The sequence below is a fragment of the Alosa sapidissima genome, chromosome 18, assembly GCF_018492685.1.
Source record: "Alosa sapidissima isolate fAloSap1 chromosome 18, fAloSap1.pri, whole genome shotgun sequence".
NCBI lineage: Eukaryota > Metazoa > Chordata > Actinopteri > Clupeiformes > Clupeidae > Alosa > Alosa sapidissima.
In genome coordinates this window covers 19,917,680-19,943,516 of record NC_055974.1, presented here as the reverse complement: position 1 = coordinate 19,943,516, position 25,837 = coordinate 19,917,680, and the positions used below count along the sequence as shown (strand labels likewise).

The following is a 25,837-nucleotide window of genomic DNA, read 5'->3' as shown; positions in this document are numbered from 1 at the left end:
AGTATCTTATACTGTTATGTTGATCTGTTTTAGAGCCCAATAATCCTGACCTATGAAAAACATTTGTTGACAGGGACTGATGTGGATATGTTTTCATTTTCTTATATATGGTCCCCATTCAATCATGTCTGGTCTATTATTAACTCTTTTCAACCCATCATTACCTATTTATTCTTTTGTAAAGAAATACACCTATCCCTCATGTTATGCCAACATATGCCAACATATTTATGTGATAGGGCAAGACCAAATTGAGACAAAAATGGGGGGTGGGGCACCGAATTATCAATCAGGTGTTTGATAATTATTCAGAAACACACATGCCTTTTAAAAGCAGCAGTGTTGTGGGCTTGAACAGGGACTGCAGCCCACGTTTGTGGCAGAAGTGTAGTCTGGCTGTCTTTTGGGGAAGTTCGTCAAGATGTGCAGATGGTTTCCAGCAGCAAAGCAGCAGAAGTAAGATATTGCAGACTGGTCCAGCAGTGAGTAACTTTATCTGTGTAAGTACATCCAGTTCAGACTGTTGAATATGGAGGGAGAACTGGAGGAACTTCGTCAGCAGATACAGCTTCTGAGGACGCAGATTGCATAACTGCACTCTAAAAAATGCTGGGTTGAAAACAACCCAAACTGGGTTGTTTTCAACCCAGCCGCTGAGTAAAATGGGGTCCAACACAGCATTGGGTTATCTTAACCAAGCAAATTGGGTTACTAAATTTAACCCAACAACTGGGTTGAAATTTAACCAATATGTTGGGTTATGTTGACACAACTGTTTAGTTAAAGTTACGTAATGTTTGGGTTATGTAACCAAATCCCCCAAAACTACTGGTTGATTTTTAAAATACTCTGCTGTTACAAACTTTCAATAACTCAAAGTTTGTATTTACTTACTTGAAAGTCACACCTTCTGTTAACAGCTTTAGGCATGGTATAAACAGTCTATCAAATGGCCATCAAAAGCCATGCAATGAAATAAAACAGGTCGACACAATTATTCATTTGATAGTTTTCTTTATTTTTGAATAGATTGCCTAGTATAAAATGCTTGTGACACTTCCATGAAGGCAGGCAGATTCCAAAGTCCGTTTTGGGGGTTAGCCCTGTCAATCATAGAAAAAAAAGAGTGCATTTGAATCACTGTTAGCTACAGCACTTTATGTCAAGACTTGCATGAACCAGTGAATTATATTTACAGACACAGAAATCCACCAGGAGACAAATTATTAGTGCAGCACACTCGGAAACCATGACTACCTAATATTATGGAGTTGTTTTAAACATAATACCGGTAATAGCCTACAAAACGTGCGTTTATGTCAGATCTTGATAACACTAACATTACCATTAGCCTAACATTAGGCTGACAAACATAAGTTCAGCAGTGCTAACGTTAGCTAGCTAATGTTAACACATTATTCAATTAGTGAATCCAAGTTAATGTTACCACCAAGAACCACCCAGTAGGTTACATGGCTATAATATGAGGCTACCCTGAATGATTTAATAACATGTTGTTTGGCATGATTATTATCGTAAGTTACGTGTTGTGAAGAGACTACTTCGACTGTGTTAGCTAGTTGACAAACATTAGCCACGAAGCATATTTAATTAGCATAAAGTCTGCTAACGTTACCTACCAGCTGCTGGTATAGATAGATAGATAGATAGATAGATAGATAGATACTTTATTGATCCCCAGGGTATGCTAATTGTAGTTCGTTGTAAAAGTTCGTTTTGTTTCTGTTCAGCAGTTCCTACCCAGTCAATACAGAACTATGTTTTTATAAGTCTGTACTTTAGTAGATTTAACATTAACAGTAGCTAATATTAGCTGGAATGACACCTGCTAACCTGCTTGAAGCTGAACGAAATGGAAAGCAGAATATTCCTTGATATCACGAAGGGTATGTCTCTGGGTGAACTTTTAAAATCCGTCTGGATAAAAATAAATAAAAGCAGATACATACCTTCCGAAATCACCCGATTTCCATTGCATTTTGACAGCTGCTGGACTTGACGGTTGAAAGAATATGCCTGCCTGCCTGCCTGACGATTTTTTTTCTCAACCTTCAAGTAACTATGCAGCTGTGTTGAAGTCACCCTGGTGCTGGGTAGTGTACTCCATCAGGTGGGGACAGGAGGCAGCACAGCCCTAAACTATCAACCCAGCAGTGATAAACTATCAACCCAGCTTGGGTTACAGAAATGACCCAATATGAGTAAAAACAACCAAACAAAATGACCCAACAGCCTCAACCCAGCGTTTGGGTTGAAAAAATAACCCAGCATTTTTTAGAGTGTGCAGCAGGCTAATACTGCTGCTAGCTCTAATACTGCTGGTAATGCTCAGGTTTTTAATAGCACTGGTGGTGCATCTAATGCAGGTGTTGAGCCTAGAACGACCAGGAGTGCCTCCTCACCTGCAGACCTTCGGGTCATGGGTCACCGTATAGGTGAGGCCCATTAACGGGGTCTGGGTGTAGATCTGGGTGTCGTTGCCTTTGTACGGGTGCTGTACGTGCTGTAAAGAACCAACTTGTGAGGACCCATATTGCACTGCTGCGCTTTCGCCTCTGGAGGCTCATTCGCTGCTGTCATACTGATTATGTGTTCCTTTTAACTAAACTGTTTTTTTTACCTGTCTGTGTACTTAATAAAATTATGTGTTTGAGGAAGCCTGCATCTCTTGCTCCATTCATTCATTTGACTGACCTGTTGTGGGGAACCCAGTAGATTGCTTGAGGAAACTAAATAGGTTCCAAATTCCAGTAATAGTGGCTTGGTCCCGCCATATTTATATTTAAGAAGGAATACTTTTGTGTTCATTTGTACATCCAAACACTGAGCAACTGCCATGCTTCGCTCGTTTGCAAGCCATAATGTCTCTCAAAGAAAAAAAAAACAATATGTCGCTCGCACATTTGGTCATAGCCATAGGTCGTACCTTATTTTCTCACGGGTGGGCCAAATTCTCTGGACGGGCAAAGCAGACAAAGGGGAGGTAACCTTTTCCCGTATGACGACATACGGGGAAGATTCCAGATTGGGCCATTTAACTCGTATTAATGTTAAAAAACCTCAAGTGACATTTTCATGCTTTGGGACCTTTTAAAAAGTGCTCCCCGCTCCAACAAAATTCCATCCGCTCCTCTCCTCGCTCGCCTGCGCTCTGCTGCTCCGCTCACTATCTCTGAACTCAAACTAGGTAAAATATTTTTTTTTTCTTTTTTTTCTTTTTGTACTGACAGTACTCGGTGACATCAAGAAATAGAGATCTATGTGCTTGATTTCTCCTTTAATCATCATTGGTACATAGTAATGTTCGCTATAATTTAGATAAGCCTAATTCAGATAGGATGAGGGTCACAACTTGTAAGAGGAGCAACAATTAGCAATACAATATTAGGCCTAAACAATAAACAAGGTCATAGCAACCTGGGTCGGACTCTGATCCATGCAAATCGAGTTGGAAAGATTGGTTGAAAAGAAGCAAAATTAGACAACCAGTGTTAAACCCTGCTCGAAGCCTTGAGGTGAAAGGGGAATTAGGTTTACATTAAGTCTATTGATCTATCAAATGTTTTGGCAATGAGGTGATTCAGATATGATGCTAACATGCTGATATTATGCGGTCATATGTGTGAACAATACCGACGCACATTAACATGAGATTGAACGTGGTTGAACACGCACACGAACAGCATGTTCTTTGCTTCCTTCAGAGACAATCTCATTTACATAATATCCGTCGGAAATAGGCCTACTAGCAGGGGAGTAGTAACAACCGGCTAAGTTCGGAATTCCAAATGGCCAGTTATGTTGTTCAGATATACGGCCCAACCAACTTTAACCTGAGAGTCAGGTTACAACCACTTGACATCCACAGAGCATGCAAACTTACACGTAGGTCTGAAAGCAGCTAGTGTTTCTAAATTCTAATCACGGTAAAGAGATAAGCAAGTGCGAGACCTGACAACAAAATCTGTCCACAACACCATTTACATTAACCCATTTTACATGTTATGAAACAAATATCTCATGAAAATGACAAGGGCAGCTAAGGACATTAAATAGCCAAAGGCCTGCTCTCTCAGTGGTACTGAGTACAAAAGAGTTTTGCATGTTTTTTTCATCCCCTCTTTTTTGTTTCCATATCAAGACCAGTGTCATCTTAGGCCATATTTATTGTCTGTGCAGAGTGATCAGATGCATATCGCGTATCAAATATATATTTTTGATCCTTGTACAAATGGTCAGCTAATTACAATATCGTCAGCACAGAGGAAGTGCGAATAAGTCAAATTCAGATGAAATCATTACCATTCTGACTGAATTATAAGAGCTGACTGATTGCTATAAATTGAGGGTAGACGTGCTTAAAATCATGCATTTCATTGTGTTTATGAAATACAAAGTTTGCATCACTGCCAAAACGTTTGGCCACGACTGTATCTCCACTGGTCTTATGTGTGTGTGCCAGTTCTGCATTTCCCCTTACTACAGCTGACGTAACAGTGCAGTCAATTGTGGCAGATTTCACACTGACTCTGTAAAAGTATATATGTGGCCAAAATTTTTATCAGTGACACAAATGTTGTATTTCGCAACATTTGCTATTTCAGTTTTTGTGGTGGCGATTCACGTCATTTCTACAGATTCTGATGAAAGAGATAAGCAAGTGCGAGACCTGACAACAAAGGCTGTTCATAGGATCATTTACATGGACCCCTTTTGCATGTAAGTAAACAAAGTGGTCATGAAAATGACAATGCAGTCAAGGACACTCTCTCAGAGGAACAGAGGACAAGAGTTTTGGATCATTCTTATTCACGTCTTTTTTGTTTCTATGTCAGACTCCAGGCGATATGCGTGCATGTGTGCCTGTGCAGAGTGACCAGATGTGTATTACCAGTAATTCATTGCAAATAGCTTCATTATCATAACAGATGAACTTTACCACAAAAAAATACATTTATATTTTCACTGTGTTTTTGCCCTGGCACAAATGGTCAGCAAAGATGGAAATGACAATGCACCAAGGACACTGAGTCCTGATGACTGAATCCTCTTTTTTTGTTTTTATGTCAGACTCCAGTGTTACCATAGGCCAAAGACATGTGTATGTAAGTGTGTGTATGTGTGTTTGTGTGTGTGCGCCCGCACTTGTGTGTGTGTGTGTTTGTGCGTGTGTCATATCCAATTAATGCGGAGGGAGGGGACTCATGCCATTTTTTTACCCATGTTCTTTATAACTGATGCCATTTCATCACCTGGTGCTCATTGTGTCTTATGTGTAAGGGCAGCCGTGGCCTACTGGTTAGCAGTAGGCCACGGCTGAAGTGCCCTTGAGCAAGGCACCTAACCCCTCACTGCTCCCCGAGCGCCGCCGTTGAAGCAGGCAGCTCACTGCGCCGGGATTAGTGTGTGCTTCACCTCACTGTGTGTTCACTGTGTGCTGTTTGTGTTTCACTAATTCACCGATTGGGTTAAATGCAGAGACCAAATTTCCCTCACGGGATCAAAAAAGTATAATTATACTTATGTGTAGATACAAGTACATGATGCTACATTCTTTTACATGAGAAAACCAGCTTTGAAGGGCAACTATAATAAGAACCTGCAAAAACTAGAGGTGAGAGCAACAGAGTGGTATTTTCTGGGAATACAGCCTCCATTTTATTTTCTCTGTTTTTTTACATTTTGAGAGGCATGATATATAGATTTGAAGCAAACATTCTTTAAAGCTATTGACTATATGACGGTGCTCAATTCAATGACTATGTTTACATGCACAACAATAATCCAAATATTGACCTTAATTCACATATTGCTTTTTCCAACTATGACCTTATTCGAGTTAAGGCAATCAGAAAATGCTGTTTGCATGGCAGTGTTTTCACAGTAGGCTATTGTATCATCATATATGATATAAAATATTCAGGTTTATTAATTTTCATTCTTATCAATTTCCTCTCATGGCTTGCAGGCACTGAGAACACTACTGGCTTTGGCATTGCAGTGTGATAAACCGTTCCAGTCTGTGATGGCGACTGCTGTGGTTACCCTCCTTTTCCTCTCAGGTGAGGCAGAATTGTACCTGTGTGTCTTAGCCTGTGTGTGTGTGTGTGTGTGTGTGTGTGTGTGTGTGTGTGTTAGAGAAAGAAAGATAAGTACAGTGTGCGCAGAGGTGGGCACAAATGCATGCTCCAACCGTAATAAACATTTTTTGAAAACCAATGCTAAAATTTTCAGTTACACATGAGCTAAATAACCATATATATTCCCTGCGGTTGGCACCCCACTGAACTCTAGCTCTGCATAACCGGTGACAACCAACAAACTAAGCAAAGAAAATGTCTGTGCCTGAAGTTATCAAGATGTCATATAGGCCTGTAGGCATATTGCCCATTTTCAATTCTAAACAACCCAGCCCATGCCTGAATTCAGGCACAGTGCCTGAACACTTTAAGATATCACATTGCTCCTTTCTGCTTTTTCACACTACTGGTTAGATGCAAACAGCATTTTGTTGTTTTTGTTACTTGTACTCTGCACAATGACAATAAAGTTGAAGCTAATCTAATCTAATCTAATATTTTCTGGATAAGTAACGGAAGGCAGTCTAAGGGAGAGTCCATGGGTAAACTATTTAGGAAAGCAGAGGGGAAACAAACAATTAAGCGATTTTTCGTTGGATTGGCACTACGTCGTAACAAATCACCCACCAAAAGGTGCACAGCACAATAAGGGTTAACAATAAGGGTTCACCCAGAAAAGGGGTTCAAATTGACTTCACTTGTCTCTATGGAAGTCTATGGTGTGGCTCTGTCCATTTATTTTGCTGTCTATGCCAGTGTTTCTCAAACTTTTTCAGACGAAGGACCACTTAACTTACTAACCAATAAAAAGAAATGCACGGACCACCTAGCTAAAAATAAAGATTAGGCCTACTTCAACAGTATATTAGCCTACACAATAGGCCTACTCACTGAACCACCTTGTTTATCGTCTTTGCACTTTGCTTATTATATAATTTAAACTGGCATATCTTACATAGACAGTGTTGCAGAACTGTTTGGATTTACATACAAGTTGGTTCAATATTGCAAACAGCTCATCTATATTATACTATATTTTACCACGTCTGCTCGTGGACCACTTGGGATAGCTTGCTGACCACCAGTGGTCCCCGGACCACACTTTGAGAAACACTGGTCTTTGCTATCAGCATGTGTAAGTGTAAGGCAGAAAGGTAAGAGGGAAGGGAGCGGATGCTGCAGCCAGCCTTTCAGCGTCAGGCCGGAGCAGCAGAGTGAGCGAGTGAGCGGACTAGTGATTTAAACACACTCCCATCAGCCCACCAAGCGTGACAGCTCCACCTAGAGGCGGCACAGAGAACAGCATCAGTAGATAATACAAGCAAGATCACCCATGCTGCAGGGCCAAGTCAGGAGGAGAGACACACCCCGCACCGCAAAGCTGGGCGTGACGGCGATAAAGTCACGCCCAAAAGTTACTTTCCATGTTTTTAGTTTTAGTTTTTTTTCTTTTTCGGAGTGTCTATTTACACCCCTGGTACGAATAGCCTTGGCCACAGCTGAACTATTCACACCCTGTGACATAACAACAAAAAGACGTTGCACAATAAACATGGCGGACATTCGTTTTTTCGTCAGCAGAATGTGAAGAATTCTGAAAGATTTCGGCACTAACATCTGTTCAGATTAAGTTTTAGATTGAAAAGTTGTTTTTTATTTTCATAATCTTGGTTCAGTGAATAGATACAACCGTCAGTTTGTTAGTTAACAGAAATTTCGTGAATATGACGTTCAGGCCTATAAACTATAAGTTTACCTGCAAACACCATTTGCTTGTGGAAGAAGATAGTACAGTGGGCACAGACATGGGTTAGCACATGGGAGACAGGGGTTTGATTCCTGTGTGATGCATTTTGGCAGAGTGAGTGTGTATGTGTACCAACGTCTCTGGAGAGAAGGCGCACAATTTGAACAAGAAATCGGTTCTCAAACAGAAGTTTTGATTGCAACAATTAGCTAGTTCATGCAGCAGCGTGTAAATAGCATACAGTACTATATACACCAGGGTACGAATATCATTCACTTCTAACTATAAATTGATGCAAACAGCATGGGACCTTATTTAAAGTGTCTATTACACAGCTGAGCAATTCACACCCTGTTACGTAACAACAAAAAACATGTTGCTTGTTTTTTTTTATTATTATTACATTGTGTGATCAATATGCTAGAATAAATGCACAGGGGTGCAAATAGCATACACTGATATTTGTACCAGACAGGGTATTAATAGAACACATTGCTGTGTACACCGGGGTACGAATAGCATACATTGATATTTTTACCAGACAGGGTACTAATAGGACACATTGCTGTGTTCACCGGGGTACGAATAGAATTCACTTCTAATTGCACCAGGGTACGAATAGCATACAGTACACTGCTAATTGTACCAGGAGTACAAATAGCCTTACCCTTTATTTTTATAGTTGTGCAGGACAGTGCAAAAAATAGCCAATACTGGCAAAAACAGCACTTGTTACATTACGTGGGCCAATCAAGGATTAAAGATCTGTTAGGTCTATGGTTGCCTATTGCTACTCCCACTCGCTACCCCTCACTTCACCTACTATACCCTTTTCTCTACATTTCCCTGCCTCAGAGTGGACAAAATAAATAACTCTGCCAAACAAACTATGTGTAACAGTTGTGTAAATGCCATGAGAGCAGCTGTCAACAAGGTTTAGATGCTGCATTTGCTGACAATGTGGTGTCTCCGACCAACAAACTGCTTGTTTGAAAGTTCTCCCTCAGCAATTAGCCTATCTCATCTAAAAATGGCGTCTCTTCCGTTTTGCTACGTTAAGACGGATCGCTACTTCCGGTCATGCGGAAACCATTCACGGTGAATGGCAATAGCACAGATGATTTGCACAAGGCGGTATTATGTACCTCTGTGTACCAACAGCAGATAAAAACAACCATATAAAAACAACCAGAGGCTTTTAGGCTATGCTTCTGTACGGTAGACAGAGGCTTCTTCCTAAAAGCCTCTATCGACCGTACAGAAGCATAGCCTCTATCGACCGTACAGAAGCATAACCTCTGTGGACCGTACAGAAGCATAACCTAAAAGAAACCACCCATGGAGGTGATGTCTGTTACAAGCCTGGCTCAAAGCAAGCAACAGAGTAGGGAAAGGCCACATCGCTATAATAATCTCAAAATTTCAACTTTATTTCTCAAAATTACGACTTTATTTTTCATAATTATGACTTTATATCTCATAATTATGACTTAGTATCTTATAATTATGACTTAGTATCAGAATCAGAATCAGGTTTATTGCCAAGTAGGTTTTCACATACAAGGAATTTGCTTTGGTCTCAATGTGTATGACATACAATAATTAAAATACATAAAATATATGACATAGTATCTCATAATTTTGACTTTGTATCTGGCAATTTATTTTTATTTCAAGTGGTGGAAACGGGGTTCCATAAGTTTACGCTGTGAAGTGTGCAGATTGCCGTAATGTGCTGTCTCGGCTGCTTTTGATCAGTCAGATTTTAAATCTCCTGTGGTTGGTTGGACACATATAGTGTGTGATCAAATACATCAAATACATTGCCTGGATGGGAGTATACTTTGCTCAAAACCTGTATATAGTACATCATTTAGAATTGATTGCGCCTTGCCAGAAGTGCAAGACGCCCATGTTGTATGAACTTATGTACCTCCACACCGTCATAGATGTTGGGTTTAGAACTGAGCGCTAAAATAAGTTGGATAGGTTAGATACTTGGATAGGCCCTGTCCTCTGTAGCCCAGGTGAGTCCATAATTTCCAAAACAAATTGCAAATTTTGATTGGTCTAACCATAGGACCTTTTTCCACATTACCGTAGTCCATTTTAAACAAGCTCAGGTCCAGATCAGACGGTGGTATTTATATATCATGTCTAAGGCTACGTTTATACGGTGACGATGAAAAGAGAAGACGCTGAAGTGGCGTCTCGTCTTCATTTTTTTATTCGTGTTTAGACGAGCATTTTCAGGGGAAAATCTTTGTTTATATGAAGACGCAAGAGTGTGTGATATTCGATTGGATATGCATTCTAGACCGCTGGGTGGTGGTGTGATAGAACCCCGGTACGTCACGCGCAGACATTCTAATTTGACAGTTTAGCCAGAGAGGTAATCAAGGATCTTTGGTTTAGCTGTTTAGACGGAGATGCAACCCGGGTCGTCTTCAAAACTCTACACTCTGGAAGGAGTCTTCAGATTTTTGCGTCTTCAAGCCCCGATGGCGGGGTCGCTGTGTAAACGAAAGGCACTTATGATAAAATATTTTGTCGTCTTCCTTCGCAATCATCCTCGTATAAACGGCCCCTCAATACAATTTTGACCTTTGCATGGTTTACACTATTTAGCATTGACAATGCTAAATAGAGGTTTTCCTGAACCCATACAATTATTTTCTTTACTTAAACAGGTCTGGTTTTAATGCAGTGTGCCTGCATTAACACACAACTTCTTGTACAGGCCATGGCTATCTCCAAGATGGACTATTGTAATTCACTGTTAGCTGGCCTACCTGGTTACAGTATATAGTAAGATTGTTACAACTGTTTTAGAATGCTGCAGCACGTTTGGTCATAAATCAGCCAAAGAGGACACACTCTCCTAGTTACTCTCCACTGGCTCCCTATAGTGGCCAGAATTTAAATCTCTCACTTTGGCCTATAGGACACTGACTGGATCTGCTCCCTAATTCAGTGATCAAGATCCCTAACCCCCCACTGTGGTCTTCTGATGTGTCGACCAGTCATAAATGCTAGGTCAAATTCAAGACTCTTCCTCAATGGTTCCTTGTTAGTAGAATTAGTTCAGTGCTCTCCGTTCCTGTGATAGTTTTGGGTCTTTCAAGAGGGGTCTAAAGGCTTATCTGTTCAACATGCACTTAGCTTATTAAGCGTTTCTTATGTGTTGTATATTACTGTAAATTGTCTAAGGGTTAACTAAATGAATGACCTCTACAAAATACAACACATAAAACACAAACATGAACAAAACCTAACCGCTCCCTACACGCTAGCCCTAAGTGTGCTGCACAACTTGGAAGGAGGTCGATGCGTGTGTGTGTGTGTGTGTGTGTGTGTCAGCTTGGCAGGAGCCTCAGTGAGCGGTCAACATACCAATGGAGTGCTGGCACTCCCTGCCCAGTGCTCCTCCGATTAGATTGGCCAGCACAAGCTGTTTGGGTGATTTTAAATTTATTTAAAATTTTAATTTAATAAAATTTTTCAAGTTTAATTAATAATTTAATTCAAATGTTCAAGTTTTATTTCCTGTCAGTGGTGTCAAATCCAACAGAAATCCATAATCCAAATGTCACGGGTTTCCTCATATGGAGAAAAACCTGGGCCCTGCTCACACAGCAGGCCTGAACTTTTGATTGTACAATAGGACTGCTTTTACCCAATAGACCTCTGAAGTTCGCCTACAAAAAAGCTGCTGTCTTTGAGATCTGGTATCTTTCGAATTTTGCCTTCGAGTGGCTCCTGTGATCTTCGGTATGTTAAGACGGATGGTAAACTTAGATTTTTGCTACCCCAGAGCTAACTTGCAAAGCAGCTTGCCATAGGTTCAATTGATACCCGGATCTCCTTATATGGGCAAAATATGGCAGCTTTGGTTCTTTTTTGTACGTGATCATCAGAAGTCTATTAGCCACAGGTAGGCTAGTGACATCACTTAAGCTCCCTCTGTCAGTCAGTGCTCCCCCTACCATGTAACCTAAGACATATTAGTCCATTGACAGTGCAGTGGACATTAAAGCTGCAGTTGACAAGATTTTTTTGATCATATTCACTGAAACCTACACTATGCTCCGACAGAACAACATAAATCAGCCGGTTTTAGAGAAAGTGGTGCGCACTGACGAGCACAAACTTGATGAGAGGGTGCTCGGTGGTAGTGGGGGAGGGGCATGAGAGTTGTAAACAATCAAAAATTTGGCTAAGTCCCCTCAATCTGTCAGTCTTGCCAACTGCAGCTTTAAAGATAAGAACCATTACCAGAGACTTTCTAATGAGGAGACATAGCACTCAAAAAATACTCCATAGAAATGCATGGGGCTAGTTTGTCACGCCAATATGGCCGTTGTCTACACATATCCCACCCCTTCCTCAGCAAAACGTTGACATGTGAATACATTGAGCCAATCACGTGGTGTGATGTGAATACATTGAGCCAATCATATGGTGTGTTGTGAAGACATCGTGCCAATCATGTGTTGTGGTCTCGCCGCTGGAGCAAGATTGGTGTCGTGAAGCCTTGCGCAAGCGCAGCTCGACCCAAAGACTGTGCCCGATGAGTGCCCATAAAACATTGGTATATGGCCACCGAGTGGAGGGACTTGCCTAAAAGGACTTTGCCATTACAGAAATCTGTAATTTTATTACACAGTTTTTTCTCAGTAACTGTAACCGATTAGTGTTTTGTGATTTAAGTATCTAATTAGTTATTCCCAACCCTGAATCTGTCAACAGGTCTCTTCTCCTCTTGTCATGGCCAGGCTGGTCAGTACCACTACATGTCTGATCAACTCAACTGGACTGAAGCACAGAATTACTGCAGGACACACTACAGTGACCTGGTCACCATCAGAAGCCAAGCGGAACACACCAGATTTAAGACGTATTTAGGTGATAAAGGACAAAAGTCTATCTGGATAGGGTTGTATAATGACATAAAGAGCTGGAGATGGTCTCTTGATGACAATGGTTTGGAGCAGATAGGTTTTAGCAACTGGAGCAAAGGAGAGCCTGACAACAAATTAGGTGTTCAGAGTTGTGGTGACTTCTATGACGGCGCCTGGTCTGACACATCCTGCACCATCCAATATCCTTTTATCTGCTATGATGGTGAGTAGGCCATACTATTCCATAGTTCAGGGTACTATCCCTACACTTATGTATACTATTCTATTCAACTACATCAATCTTATTGTGAATCTGATGAAATATCTAGGAATCGTGAAGCTAAAACCAGTGAAATAGCCATTCTTTCTATTGCCAGATAGTGGCATTTGTGGCATGTGAATAGCATCATTCTGATAATAATCATTAACCTTTGCATTTTCAGCCAAATCAACCGATGCTTTGTAGCTTTGAAACACATTTCCAATTTTATTTGGCAATATTTTTGAATTTATTGTATCACCATTTCGACACATTTCAACATATCAACTTTTCCTTCACAATTAAACATCATGTATGGCAAATTTTACATGAATCGGAAGAACCGTCAAGGAAAGGTGTGTCAAAAATTGATCATGTGAGACCATTCTTCCAGTTTCCAGATGGTGGTGCTATGTCAAATATGCATTGTGGGCATATGAATATCATCATTACCGTAATTTTCAATAATTTGTGAAGTTTGATCCCTGTCAACCAATGCATGGGTAATTTATGACACATTTCCTGTTTAGTGAGATATTTAAATTCATCGTACCGCCATCTTAGCTTATTACAACATTTCAAAAAAAGCTTCACCATTTAGAATCAGAAACATCTTGACATCATCTATACTAACTTTGACATGAATCGGATATCATCTAGAAAAAGTGCATAAAAATAGATCATGGCGTCACAATGCACAAAAAGTTGTTTGTCTTGAAGCTTTACAAGCCTACTAAATTTGGCATGTGTAGCTAAAACTACAACCCCAAATCAGAAAAAGTTGGGACGTTGTGTAAAATGCGAATAAAAACAGAATGTAATAATCTGCAAATCTCGTAAACTAATATTTACCTGCAAAAAGGACTGAGACAACATATCAAATGTTGAAATTGACACATTTGAATATTTCATGGAACATTTATGTTGAATATGATACCAGCAACACGTTTCAAAAAAGTTGGGACAGGGCAACAAAATGCTGGAAAAGTTGTGTAATGATAAAGAAAACAAAATGAGGAATGTTTCACAACTAAGGGTAACCGGCAACATGATTGGGTATGAAAAAGAGCATCCCAGAGAGGCAGAGTCTCTGGTAGAAGTGTATTGGTAGAAGAGTATTCATCACTCTGTGTAAACCTGTGTGGAAAATTATGAAACAATGCCATTTTCATTTAATTCAATTTAATTAAATGAATTTCAATGAATATCATTAACATATGATCCATAGAAATCTTTGCAAATAAGGAATAGAGCTGAAAAACAATATTGGATGGCGGTGGTCTTTTGGAGCTCAGATGGCACTGCATTAAAACCAGAGCTGTTTCTGTAAAGAAAATCATTGTATGGGCTCACCAAAATTTCTGATAACCATTGTCTATGAGAACAGTTTGATACTCAATTCAGAAGTGCTAGTGTAAACTTTACCATGCAACAGCCAAAATTGTATTTAAACATGATACAGAAATAAATACCACAGTCTTATCTGGGCCTGTGCTATTTCAAAATGAACAGAGGTAAAGTGGGAAAAGGTCCTGCAGTTAGACCAATCAATTATTTTTGGAAATCATAGAGTCATCTGGGCTAAAAAGGAGAGGGGCCTATCCAAGTATTCAACCTATACAATGTTTTTAGTGCTCAGTTCGAAACCCCATTATCTATGACGGTGTGGAGGTACATTAGTATGGACATCTTGTATCCTGATCAAGTTGCTCTGTATGTTTGTCCCTGTATGTACTTATTTGAATGTGTTTATTATGCCATGTTTGTTTGAATCTGTTATTAGTTTTTAGAGGAATATTATAATTTTGTCTCAGAGTCTGTGTTGTGAATTATGTGTTAATTGTTTGTTCACCTGTAATTAAGAATGGTGCTGGTCACCTGTATATACAGTATGTTCACCTCTTTGTCAGTCTTGGTCAGTGCTAGTCTAGTCCAGTCCTGTGTGTTTGACGTGTAGGCCTAGTGACTCAGATAGTTAAACAGAACTGTTTATTCCATAGTTATTTTTTTTTGCATAGCTATTTAGAATTATTTTCATTTTTGCTTAGTATATTCCCCTTAATCACCTGTACTTGCTTGCTGTGATTTGGTAAGCCTTAAAATTAAATTAACATTTTACACCGCATCGCTGCTGTTCCTCTGACTCTGTGGCCAAAACCCAAAAAGAAGACGAAACTCAAAACAGTTCCATCACACAAAGTATAGCCTACATACACACTCACCTATTATTTGAACTCATAGGCAAAGTGAAACTAACTTCACCGTGGTATCATAGTCAATGGTGAAAAAATCCTTACTTTACTGAGTATAAGATAAGAATAAGCGCCACCTTGTGCCGGGTGCACAATATGGCCCATTCTGTTTTTATTCGCATTTTATACAACGGCAATGACATAAATATGGAGCAGGGCCCAGCCTTTATGAGTATTCACTGTGACAATGGACCTTTCCAGTCTGTCAATCATAATAATAAAAAAAAAACAAATCAAATTGCAGTTTAGTTATACTTATTTCACACTGGCTCACCTGTGTGTACATTTGTTTTATTTTTAAAAATATGTTTATTATTTAACGCCAGAAAAAGAGAGCGCAGCAAAATACATCCTCATCTCCGAGCCGAAGTCCTGGAATGATGCACAGGAGTACTGCCGTGAGCATCACACAGACCTGGCCAGCTCCAGGAACCAGGAGGAGAACCGGTGGTTGGCAAGTTCATCTGATAACCGAACAATGTGGATCGGTCTGTTCAGGAACACCTGGAAGTGGTCTGGCCAGAGCAAGACCAGGTTCACAGCCTGGCACCCGAACTACTATAAACAGGGTCAATGATGACTGTGCTGGTTATTCAAATGACTATTGGTATGACAGATGGTGCTCAAACAGATACAGCTTTGTTTGTCAGAGTGGTAAGTGTTCTACAAGCATGCACTTAAATTATCTGTGTTTACAGTGTTTCTTTTGTGTCAGATCACAGATTGGGAATCAAGAGCAGATCCAGTCAAACTTGCAGAGAACACATTTATTTAACAATAATTCAGACGGCAGGCAAAAACACAGTCCAGGAACAGGCAGAGCTCATAGGCAGACAGGCAGTCAGGTACAGGCAAACAATCCAAAACGACAGGCAGAAGGCTTGGTCAAAAACAGGCAGGGTCCAGGGGCCTATTGCACATATCCTGCTGCCCCCATCCCCAGTTTTGTGCAACTGGATCACGGATAAATTGAGCCAGGATAACCAAGATATCCCGGCTTAATCCCTTATCCTAGTTTTGTGCAATAGGCCCCAGCTCAGTAACTTATCCCGGATGTCTTAATTCTGCTTTTGTGCAACAGGCCCTAGAACTGGAAAAAAGTTAGTCTTTCTACTCACAAAATAAGTCCAGCAACAAACAGCATAAACTGTGAAGATCCGACAAACTAAACTAAAAAAGGCAGGGGTTTAACTACCCAAACTGATTGACACAATAAGGGACAGGTGAACAGACAAAATGGAGGGAAAAGAAGACAGGAAGTTGCCCAAATAAGGTTATGGGCGTGGCACTGGAACTGTCATCACATTGACAGGTAGGGGGAGACAAAAACTAAAGTCCAGGTGAGGATCCTGACATTTTGTGATTGCTTAAACACAAAACTGTATGCCCCAGCTGTGGCACAACTGGCTGGGGCACCTGCACCATACGCCGGTGACCCGGGTTCGAATCCCACCCCTGCGCTCTCTCCCATTTGCTTTCTGTCACTCTCCACTATCATTAAAAGGCATAAAAAGGCAAAAAAAAAAAAAACACACAAAAATGTAATGAAACCCACCAACATGTGTGTTGAGGTTTTGCCGGTGGGTTTCATTACATTTTTGTGTAATTTTGTGGGAGAGAGCAGAGCAGCACAACTAGAATATAGAATAGACCCGTAAGCACATTCTCAGCCTCGCTTTTTTTTTGAAACACTAAACACATCTCTACTTTAGACACAGAAGTCTAACATAATGTCACTCCTTTGCCATTTCAAGATACTGGCTTTCAAAATACCACACTCATTTGATTAAACACAGCCACCAGGTGTAAAGACACTTAGGCACAAAGGTAACAGGTGAGTTTACATGTCTTCAACTGAAATTGAAATCAACCAACATTTCAGTGAGAGGAAGAGTGAGAATGAGAGGCGTTAGGGGGTAAAGAGAGGCCATATGAGCCATGCAGTGGGTTAAGCCATTTGGCCAAAATAATGCAGGGAAAGGATGCTGTTTGTGAAAGGATGCTGTTGTTTTTAAAAGGATTTAGTTTGTTTTTAAATATACTGTACTATATATGTTCTGCTCTGATTCCCAGTGCAAAATGCACCCTTGCAGAAATGGAAATGTATTGAATTATTTCATGATGTGGACAGAAAAAAAGTGCTTTGTGTATAGGCCTGACCAGATGTAGGCCTACTTTTAATTATCCTCTAGTCATGTGCTAACAATGTCTAGAAAAATCATGCCAACACTAGAAACCGTAGAAATGTGAAATGTGTTCAGTATTAAGTACAGTAGTATGTAACTGAACAGAATTATATGATTTGTGTGTGTGCAAACAACAAAATAGAGGTTTTCTAAACAGTTTTCTTTTTATTTTTGACTGAATTGTTTCATTTAGCAATTAGTTAATTAGGTCAATTAGTTGACCAACAACCTGCAACAAACTTTACATAGCGTGTGTGTGTGTGTGTGTGCGTCTGCGTGTGCGTGTGTGTGTGTGTGTGTGTGAACATTTCTCTACAGCCACACCACACAGGCAGGTGGTGAAGGTAACCATCAAGACGGACTCCCCTCTCAAGATGGAAGATCCTGCTGTCCAGGCTGCCATCACCGAGCAGGTACAGTAAATCCTTCCACTCTTCAGAAGACAACAGCTATCAGTATAAACAGCCACTGGGTCAAGGGAAGACACTTGTGAAATGAATAACCTAATAATGCTATCAATTATGTATAAAGGGCAGCCGTGGCCTACTGGTTAGTGCTTCGGACCTGTAACCGGAGGGTTGCCGGTTCGAACCCCGACCAGTAGGCACGGCTGAAGTGCCCTTGAGTAAGGCACCTAACCCCTCACTGCTCCCCGAGCGCTGCTGTTGTTGCAGGCAGCTCACTGCGCCGGAATTAGTGTGTGCTTCACCTCACTGTGTGTTCACTGTGTGCTGAGTGTGTTTCACTAATTCACGGATTGGGATAAATGCAGAGACCAAATTTCCCTCACGGGATCAAAAGAGTATATCTACTTATACTTAAAAATGGCTATTGAAAGTCTAAAATGGCCGTCCATCTGACGGCTGTTGAATGCCTGGCTCAGTGGCTCATCGGCCACGCAGGGCTACTCTCTCCACGTCACTCAGACTTAATCAAAGCTATCAGTATGTCTACGCTACCAGTTGTCATTGTCATCCAAAAAGTAAACATTTGTGCCATCACATTTTCACAGGCAAGATGATGCAGCTTTTATCCCCCCCCCCCCCCCCCCCCCCCCCCTCTATGGTTCATTCTTCAAAATATATGCATTTTTTCCTACGCATCTCTCCCACCTCCTCAGATTCACCAGAAGCTCCTGGCGGAGGGCCAGCTGGTGACTCGTGTCACCTGGAGACAGCAGCCAGATGGGAATGTCCTTAACGAGAAGAAAACCAAGAAGGCCAACAAGAAACGAGACAAGAGAGACGAACTTTGAGTGCTGCCAATCATTAAAGGTCCTATAGACAGACAGTGATTTATTTAAACTTTTGATCCGTTTTACAGTTTTTCTCAGTCGCTCTGGTGCTTTTCTCACATACATTTGCACAGCAGTTGGTGCATTTCTCAAAACAATTAGTGCAAACTGCAAAACCTAGTGGATAACCTGCAAAAGGAAATCACTTGCTCAAAATGGATAGTCCATTCCTCAAAAGCAAGTATTTATGTCAATGAAACTGCCAGTGACATCAAAATGAGAAGTCTTGACACCATTGTTTATGAACAAGATAGTCAAATGGCTTTGTCATGTTTTCATTACGACAGTTTATGCTCTCAGTGTTTTCTCATGCAAAAAAAGGTCAGAACTCAGTGACACTAAAATGCTCAAGACAGCACTATACAGTACTTGTACAGCTATTTGAAAACTACAGTAAAGTTACAAATTGCTGTAGTTAGGGGAGTAAGTGAGTACAAGACACTGAATATGTAAGTTTCACAGTTTTACTGTATGCTCTTTGCAATTCTACAGCATTGTGACAGAATTTGATAACTAATTCACCTATTTTGTATGTAATGACTCAAGTAATGAAATGAAGACTACTGTATTCGTTTTATTGGGAACGACTATTCAGCATCCATAAGTATAGTTAATTTTGACTGACATGACAAAGCAACTGATACATGTTCAAAAGCATTTGCAATTTGTTCAGAGGAAGGAGAAATTGCTACTATGATGTGCACAAATGACTAAATGTTGTGGAGGTTGAACTAATAGTTATGAGAATTTTCCTTCTGATCTGAGAAAAGCACCAAAGCGACTGAGAAAAACTGTAATATTATTAGATATATTTAATTATTTGATCTATTTAAAATGTATTTAAAAGTGCATTTATCAAATATATGGCCATAGTTGTAGGCCTGGGTGAACTGGGTGAAATTTGAATTTGCTGTGCAGGTTGGCCTGGAAAGGAGATATCCGTTTCTGATTCACCAAAAACTCAGAAACGTACACTTTATTTTGGAATTGAGTAAACAGCTGCATTCAAAACCTTTGTTTACAAGAAAGATTGTTTGCTGAACTTCTGAAACGATTTTGTATGACTTTAATGCACAAATTTAAGTTTAATTTCACTGGTAACACCCATGGAAGTAGTAGCCTAAAACAGCAAGTTTGGAAAAGGCGTCAACGGGCTCTTTTCCAGAAGGACCAGTAGAGCAAATTCAAATTCGCTTACAGGTTCATCTGGGTTCATCTATCTATCTATCTCTCTATCTATCTATCTATCTATCTATCTTCTTATCTATCTATCTATCTATCTATCTATCTATCTATCTATCTATCTATCTATCGTCATGTTTCATAGCAGGTGTTCCATCTATGGAAATGTTTTTTTACTTTACTGAGATATATTTATGTGGTGTGAATCAAGTGTGACTTTTTCATTTAATTTTTCATTTTCATTCTGTAACTCTTTTTTATTTTGTGTGAGTAAACTCTCTCTCTCTCTCTCTCTCTCTCTCTCACACACACACACACACACACACACACACACACACACACACATGCACACACACACTGTGTATAAATATCAGATGAAAAGCCATCAGGTTTCAGATGAAAAGCGATCAGGTCTCAGGAAAACCTCTGTCATGTTAACATGAATTACACCGTCAGATAAAAAAGGCTCAGGAAAATCTGTCAGATAAAACTGCATCAGGCAAAACAGCCTCAGACGAAAAGCTGTCAGAGTCATTAGGTCTCAGAAAAACCTCTGTCAGAAAAAGCGGTGTCAGGTGAAACACACACACACAGTTTGTATTTTCAGCACTTTTATGCATCTCCCTTTCTACCTTTCAGTCACCAATGAAGACTTCTAAATGTATACAGTGCATTTGGTTTATGTCATTATGTTTTATTGTCATAAGAAAGGTTTCCACTGTTCACTTTGGTTCTGAACTACAGCACTGGTAATGTGTGGCTGCACTGTAGTACATTACATGGAATCATTAAAGCTTGCTCCATATTTCTGGAATTTAATTATTACTGTAATGGTCTCACCACTTTTGTTTCCTTTAGTAAATTCACAGGACATTGTCATATGGCATATTTAAGTGTTTAAGTGGTTCTTATGAGTTTGTATATTATGGTATTGAAATGTGCTTATTTTCATTAGGCTACTGATTGATATTGCATTGACCTTATTGTTTATTATTGCTATTTTCCTTAATGTAGTCTAACCACTGTTCACTGTTCATTTTTAATTATTGTATTTTTGTAATTATTGTTTTTATTTGTAAGTTGCTTTGGACAAAAGCAGAATCTGCTAAATCATATAACCATAACCATTTCTTGAATTTAACATGTGATACTCACAAATAAAGAGGAATTGTCTCACCATTTTGTTTCCTTTAGTAAATTTACAGGGCAAATGTTCATATGGCATAGTGTTTGAAGACATTACAAGATTATTAAGATTATGTACACATTAGAACCAAATTAGTACTGACCACTTTGGAGTCACTTTGGAGACATTGTCCTGAAAGCAAGGACTATGGTTGTCTCTGTCACAGAGTGCATTTATTCCACTATTTTCATATGAGAGAAGAATGGAGTGTGTTCCTCAGTCAGCGTAAATGGATATCTACTTGAGGTGTTTTGCATGATGATTCCAGTTAAAGAAATTATTAACCCTTAAAGGTGTACCATCACACCAGTGTGACGGGAATGTTGGAAAATTACCGTTCTAAAGAATATCTGGGTTTAATACAGCAATTGGGTTCTATGGAACTATTTATTTGTTTCTTATTGGCCAAGAGACGTTCCATGATTTGGAATATCCCTGGACATTTCAACTCAGACTTTGCACAGGTAATAATAAATCACTCCGTGATACAATGCGAAGATTCCAATAACCGTTAAGTTCTCATAATTTAAAAAAGTGAGTAGCCTTGGCAATTGGAGAAAAAAATGGAGATCGATTTCCCTTAAATAACTTTTGAGTTAATATATGAAATGTCGGATGACGAGGAGGAACAGACAGTCAAGCGGGAGGCGAGTGCATCTTCATCCAGGTGCGTCAGCGCAGACAAATTGTGTTGGATGTTAAATGTGTGCAAGTGTTTTAATTATAGGCCTACTGTAACATTATACACATAATAGGCTACTACTTTTCTCAGGTGGTAAACATCCATACTAATATAATAATGACCACTAGATGGGGACAATGTGCAGCTATTTTCTATGAAACAAAAATGTTTCCATTTAGTTCAGATCACAGTCAGAGTGCATTTATTCCACTACTTTAACATGAGCTTAGTTGAGAGAAAGGCTGAGAGCAAGGTTCTATAAACTTGTTCCTCAGTGTCACACTGAAAATCTTCAGGTGTTTTTGCATTACAACTCAAGTAGATACAAAAGATCAATAGTCCACCATTACCACCCACCACTGGACACATTTAACTGGATACATGACCTTACAACCAAATTACGCTCATTCAAAACATTATTTGCAGTCAGTATTAGTATTTCTTTATTTTTAATTGATTCTTTATTTTTAAATGATTTTACCTTGTTCATTTTATGTTTTCTCTTTTTTATTATGATCGATACATTTTCATATATTCTTTTACTATTGCCCTTATGCTTATATGTTTGCTTTTGTTTATGTAAAGCACATTGAATGACCTGTGTATGAAATATATAAGTAAATTTGACTTGAATTGACTAGTAGGCTTGTTTAAATATCATTGAGGTTTGGTAACTGTGGGTAACTTAACCTCTGACTCAAGCATCCTACATATTAATAAGAGAGAAAATAACACAAAACACTAACATTTTTTTAAACAGTTTTTTAATAGTCATTTTTTAATAGTCATTCGGTATTCCAGCAGTTACTTTATATGCAAGGGATTGTTTGTACATGGTCTTTTATACAGCAACAATATGTTCAATCGGTTTCATCCCAGTCTTCAAACGTGCCCTGGCTCCAATTCCAATGCACTTAACATCAAAGAGGAAAAAAAGCCAAACTCCACCTCTCCCTTTTCTTCAGTTACAAAGGGCAAAAGATAATCCATAGTTACTGTCATGTCCATAATAACTTTTAAAATAAGAACACCAGAAATGAGGTGACGCTTAGTGCAATACCTGTTAACTAAATTCACAGTACAAAAAAGTATGAGAGCATGAGAACAGCTTATATGAGAAGTCATAATTCAATTCATTATTATGTAACAAATAATTAAAAAAAGACAAAACACAAATAAAAAGGATGGAGTATGTTTACCCATACAGCAAACATGGCTTAGATGTAAACAAATCATGAAAAAGTGTCAAACTAAACAGCACACGCTTACAGTAGTGGTTGAGCTATGGATGTAGCCGTACAGCAGGTGTGTATGTTATGTACTGTACGTGCACACACAGACACACACACACACACACACACACACACGCACACAAACACACACACACACAGACACACTTAAACAAACATACATCAACATTGTGGTAAACAGGTCAATCAAAGACCTAACAAGGGCTGACCAGACAACTGACAACAGGTTCTCAGACAGCACCAAAGCCAATGCATTGAAAGCGACTTCCAGACCTTTCCATGACAGAGTCTGGTATCTGGAAAAGCTGGGGCTTCATCGCAAATACAGCATGTAAAGTAGGAACTCACTGGTGGCTCAAGAAAATACTGACAAAGTTTACATTTTGGGAAATTGATCCTCAGACATCTTACATGGTACAGAGCTTCCAGAGTATAGCGAATACTCACAAGGGGGTCCATTAGAAAATAATGCTAAATTGAAACTGTATGCCATTTGAAACAAAAAAACAAAAGTGAAGGAGATTCTCTGTCAAGATAAGGAAGGTCTATGGTCACATTACACTGGCTGAGTATACTGGCAGAACAAAACTGTTGACAAGTCCGATCATTTACTTCATTCATTTCATTTCTTTCTGTCCTAAATACCTCAACAGTCATCACCTTAGCCCCCCACCCCTCCCCACAGACACAAACCCCTACACCTTTGTGGCAAAGGCAGAAACCAAGAAGGTTTGGACGTTGCGTCACAGAGTCTTGCTCATTTCACAATAAAAGCACAACACCCGGCCCTTTCTTCTGCTTTTAAATACTGGTACGTCTTTTCAAGTTTGACAAGGAAAAAGTGTCCTTCTTGGCAGAAGAGCTCACTCTCCATGTGCCAATGACAACATAAGGGAGTTATATAAAGCAACAGCATGAGTTATTAAGGAACAGCTAAAAAAAAAAAGAAAAGAAAAAAAAAAAGGCAGAAACTAAATGGTGTGAGAAAGATAAGACTCGAGGCCATCGGAGTAGAACGTAGCCTACCGGTCAAGAACCTTGAGTCACGTGGTAGCGAACAGCAGTCTTTCACCGAAGCCCATGGTGAGGTGCAGCCTCAAAATTGCTGTTGAGTTGTTAGGACTTATAAAACGGCGAAGACCCCCAGGGGTACATTCCAATTTTACGTATGTACAAAATGTTTGGAAAGTTACCCCTGTCCCCCACCCCCGTTTACCTCTAAAAACGGACTAGTTCTGTAGCGATATTGGCTAGCGCTAGCTAACTGTGGACATTTAGGCCCAGTTGGCCCGCAGTGGCAACCCGTCGGAGAGGCCGACTGAGATCGGGCGTCTGGGATCTACAGCAGCATGAGGGCTTCGCTCACACTACAACAGGAGTCTCCATGGTAGCGCTGTCGCGATGGCAACCGTGTACCTGACATCTATTCTTTCTCAGCTACCCCCCCCCCCCCCCCACACACACACACCATCACATACAACAAACCCAAACAAAAAATAATAACTCATCAGAACAATAGTAAACCAAAACAACAACAAAAAAAACCTCTGTTACAAGATAATCCTGGATGCTTGTTTTGTTACTTTTTTTTTTTTTGGCAGCTTCAGATATGAGAACCTATACTATCCTCCTCTCACTCCTCATATCTCCCTCTCTCTCTATCCCGCTCTCTCTCTCTCTCTGCCGTGCATTTCTCTCTCTCTCTTCTATCAGTCTCTCAAGCTCTCCTCCTCCGTGATGCCCTGAGCACGGAGTTCCTCCAGAACGTTATCCAGGTGGCCTGGGTCCGGGAAGCCGTGGCCCGTCAGGTTGGAGCCGAACTCAGTCTTGTGGTGGACCTCGTTCCAGATGACTGTGTCCGACTCGCCCGTGGTGCTGGACGTGCCCACAGAGAAGATGAGGCGACGGTCCCAGGCTACCAGCAGCAAGCGCAGGACCTGAGTGTGTGTATGTGTGTGTGTGTGTGTGTGTGTGTGTGTGTGTGTGTGTGTGTGTGTGTGTGTGTGTGTGTGTGCACGAGAGAGAGAGAAAAAAAAAGAGAAAGAGACTGAGTGAGACTGAGTGTTGTATACTACAGGCCATGAAACAATACATTAAATATTAAAAAATAACTCAATGTGTGTTTGTGCATGTTTGTGCATATGTGTGCGTGTTAAAGTGTGTACACTTACAATGCGTCCTTTCTCGGTGTCTGGGAGGTAACAGTGGCGGGGGAAACCGCGGGCAGTGTAGGGCTTGCCGGGATTGGGATGCTCAGGGCCCTACGGAGAGAGACAGACAGAGACAGAGAGAAAGAGAGAGAATGAGAAAGAATGATGGACAGAGACAGACAGACAGAGAGAGATCGAGAGAAAGAATGATGGAGAGACAGACAGACAGAAAGAGAGAGAAAGAATGATTGAAAGAGAGAAAGGTTGTTTAGCTCACTGACTTTGTATAAAATATTCACTTATCGTTAAGACATCAAAACTTTAACCTTTAAAGAATGTGTGCCTCATTCTACTTACCATACCAATACCATTTTTGATAATTAGCATTATTATTATAGAACACCAGAGTTCAGCTGTACAATGTAAACTGAATCACTTGATCTATTAATTGATTGAAGTCAACTGACTAAATTGATCACACTGTTAGCACATGACAAAGTATCTAAGGGTCAAGTCTCACCTGTATGCCTGGTGGAATGTTGTAGATGATGCGGATGGTCTTGCAGTCGGGGTGGCCAGGCAACGAGTGGGGGATGACGTGGTACTCCATCTTGCCGGGTGGCTGGTTGCCGGTCTTCACCCCGTAG

At 40.1% G+C, this 25,837-nt stretch overlaps 2 protein-coding genes and 1 long non-coding RNA gene across 3 annotated transcripts in view; 1 reads left to right on the top strand and 2 right to left on the bottom strand.

Moving 5' to 3' along the window:
* LOC121689359 (C-type lectin galactose-binding isoform-like) overlaps positions 1-16,174 on the top strand; it is a 34,792-nt gene extending 18,618 nt beyond the window's left edge. The window contains exons 2-5 of the mRNA XM_042069093.1: positions 5,552-5,650; positions 5,990-6,083; positions 12,598-12,972; positions 15,587-16,174. Of these exons, the coding sequence (XP_041925027.1) occupies positions 5,582-5,650; positions 5,990-6,083; positions 12,598-12,972; positions 15,587-15,837 (789 nt within the window). The 5' untranslated portion in view covers positions 5,552-5,581 and the 3' untranslated portion in view covers positions 15,838-16,174. The remainder of the gene's footprint in view (positions 1-5,551; positions 5,651-5,989; positions 6,084-12,597; positions 12,973-15,586) is intronic.
* On the bottom strand, positions 998-2,166 carry LOC121689363. The gene is made up of 2 exons (XR_006024763.1): positions 1,971-2,166; positions 998-1,103 (listed from the first exon to the last, which is right to left on the bottom strand). It is a non-coding gene; the product is annotated as an uncharacterized LOC121689363 (long non-coding RNA).
* Positions 16,175-22,553: 6,379 nt separating the features above from the next.
* The window catches only part of dtx4a (deltex 4, E3 ubiquitin ligase a), a 23,446-nt gene continuing 20,162 nt past the window's right edge, over positions 22,554-25,837 (bottom strand). Inside the window, exons 8-10 of the mRNA XM_042069094.1 lie at positions 25,711-25,837; positions 25,212-25,301; positions 22,554-24,977 (exon numbers count right to left, since the gene is read on the bottom strand). The exon at positions 25,711-25,837 is cut by the window's right edge and continues 194 nt beyond it. Coding sequence (XP_041925028.1) covers positions 24,750-24,977; positions 25,212-25,301; positions 25,711-25,837 — 445 coding nt within the window. The 3' untranslated portion in view covers positions 22,554-24,749. The remainder of the gene's footprint in view (positions 24,978-25,211; positions 25,302-25,710) is intronic.